Here is a 1,727-nt window from a genome sequence, read left to right as displayed (position 1 = left end):
GCCTGGGGTCACCATGACTCCAGGGCTATCAACACAGCCAAGCGAGGGAGACCGTTCACCGTGAGTGTGCAATTTGGGGGTGCTCTGAGCCAGCCTCTCTACCTGCCTCCTCCAGTTCTCCAACCTCCGAGAGAGCAAGAAACATGAAGAAATGATGGGGCGCATCGAGAAGGACAACCTTCTCCTCCGACAGGTGAGTGTCGCTTGCTGCCCACGAACGTGTCTGGTGCTGGGACGTCTGCCAGAGGCAGCTTGGCTGCAGGAAGGACCCTTTGCTTCAAATGAGCCCAGTGAAGCATTGTGCTGTTAATGGAAAGGTTGGTAGTTCAAACCCACCAGTGGCTCCTCAGGAACCAGATGAGGCAATCTGCTTCCAGGAAGATTCCCATCCTCAGAAACCCTAAGGAGCTGCTCATTCTACATTGCCCGATCGGGCGGTTATAAGTCTGGGTCAATTCCACGACAGTGGGTTTGGTCTGGTTTGATTTCAGGCAGCGTCCTACTCGCCAAGTCTCAGGACAGCCCAGCCAGACAGCGGGTCCTTGAAGTCTTTAGCTCAGGATTTGACCTGGGCCGCAACGAGAGTGCTCCATCCTTTCTTGACCTGGGGACCGGAGTGGAGGGGGTGGGTAGGTAGAAGGGAGGGCTTGGACTGGGGAGCACATGCCATGCCCCTTCTCCTGTGACTCCCACTGGCCCCTCTCTCCCCCAGCACGTGATGGATCTGGAGAAGGAGCTCACAGAGCGAGACCACATCATCTCGGAGTACAGCACAAAGGTGCAGGAGCTTCAGTCCCAGGTGGACCAGGACCAGAGCCACATAAAGAAACAGAAGGAGCTGCAGGATAAACTGCAGAGCATGAGGGACCAGAGCCGGCAAGCCGAACAGCAGTCCCGCGTGTCCCTGGAGAACTCCCAGGCCAGGGTATGCCCAGAAGCTGGCTGCGCAGACACCGGGCCCTTGCCCACTGCCAACTGAGGTAGACATGCACGCTGAGAGGGCAGGGCTCTGGCTATCCCCCGTGTCCCCCAGCACCCAGCTTGCAGTTGTTTCTTGAGAAATGTTGGGTGGAGGCGGGAGGGAGGGTGTGGAGGTGGACAGCACCTTGGCTGTTGTGGCAGGAGGCAGCTCTGTGTGCAGGGGCCACCTTATTGATGGGGGTCGTGGGACTTGGGCTTGACTGCGAAGAGCCCAGAGGGGTTGGGACGGCTGGCCAGGAAGGAGAAGGATACTGAGGTGGGGCAAGCAGAAGAATAGTGTCCAGTTGTAATTCTGGGAGTCCTGGATAGTACGCACAATTAATATGCGCAGCTGCTAAACTGAAATGTTGGAGGTTCGAGTCTGCCCAGAGACTCCTCAGAAGATAAGCCCTGTAGAGGACCAGGCTCCTCTGACAATGTCGGCATCCCCAGGAGGCAGAATCTGGCACTCGTAATTCAAAGAACATATATATATATGCTATCGGCCGGGTGTGGGGCTAAGCCCTTGCTGAATATTAAACCCAGAAGTGGGAGTCAGACTAGTATTCTCACCTTCCAGATAGAGAAACAAGGGAGGATCAATCACCCACCTAAAACCCCCAGGCCTGTTAAAAGGAGGTGCTGGGATTTGAACCTGGCCAGGCTCAATGGCAGGGCCCACCCTTAGCAAAGAAACAACAGGGAAGAGCCAAGCTTCCTGCAGGCCAAGCTTAACCAAATGTCAAGGTTGCACTCACGGGGGCAAA

The 1,727-nt window shown here is 55.9% G+C and overlaps 1 protein-coding gene across 1 annotated transcript in view; it reads left to right on the top strand.

Moving 5' to 3' along the window:
• Positions 1-1,727, top strand: part of CCDC27 (coiled-coil domain containing 27) — a 25,943-nt gene that overhangs the window by 18,641 nt on the left and 5,575 nt on the right. Inside the window, exons 7-8 of the mRNA XM_004705471.1 lie at positions 116-193; positions 713-925. Coding sequence (XP_004705528.1) covers positions 116-193; positions 713-925 — 291 coding nt within the window. The remainder of the gene's footprint in view (positions 1-115; positions 194-712; positions 926-1,727) is intronic.

The sequence above is a fragment of the Echinops telfairi genome, unplaced genomic scaffold, assembly GCF_000313985.2.
Source record: "Echinops telfairi isolate 266 unplaced genomic scaffold, ASM31398v2 ScPeMD7_7457;HRSCAF=8495, whole genome shotgun sequence".
Classification (NCBI taxonomy): Eukaryota; Metazoa; Chordata; class Mammalia; order Afrosoricida; family Tenrecidae; genus Echinops; species Echinops telfairi.
Note: the sequence above shows the minus strand (reverse complement) of the source record. Positions and strands in the feature narration are given on the sequence as shown.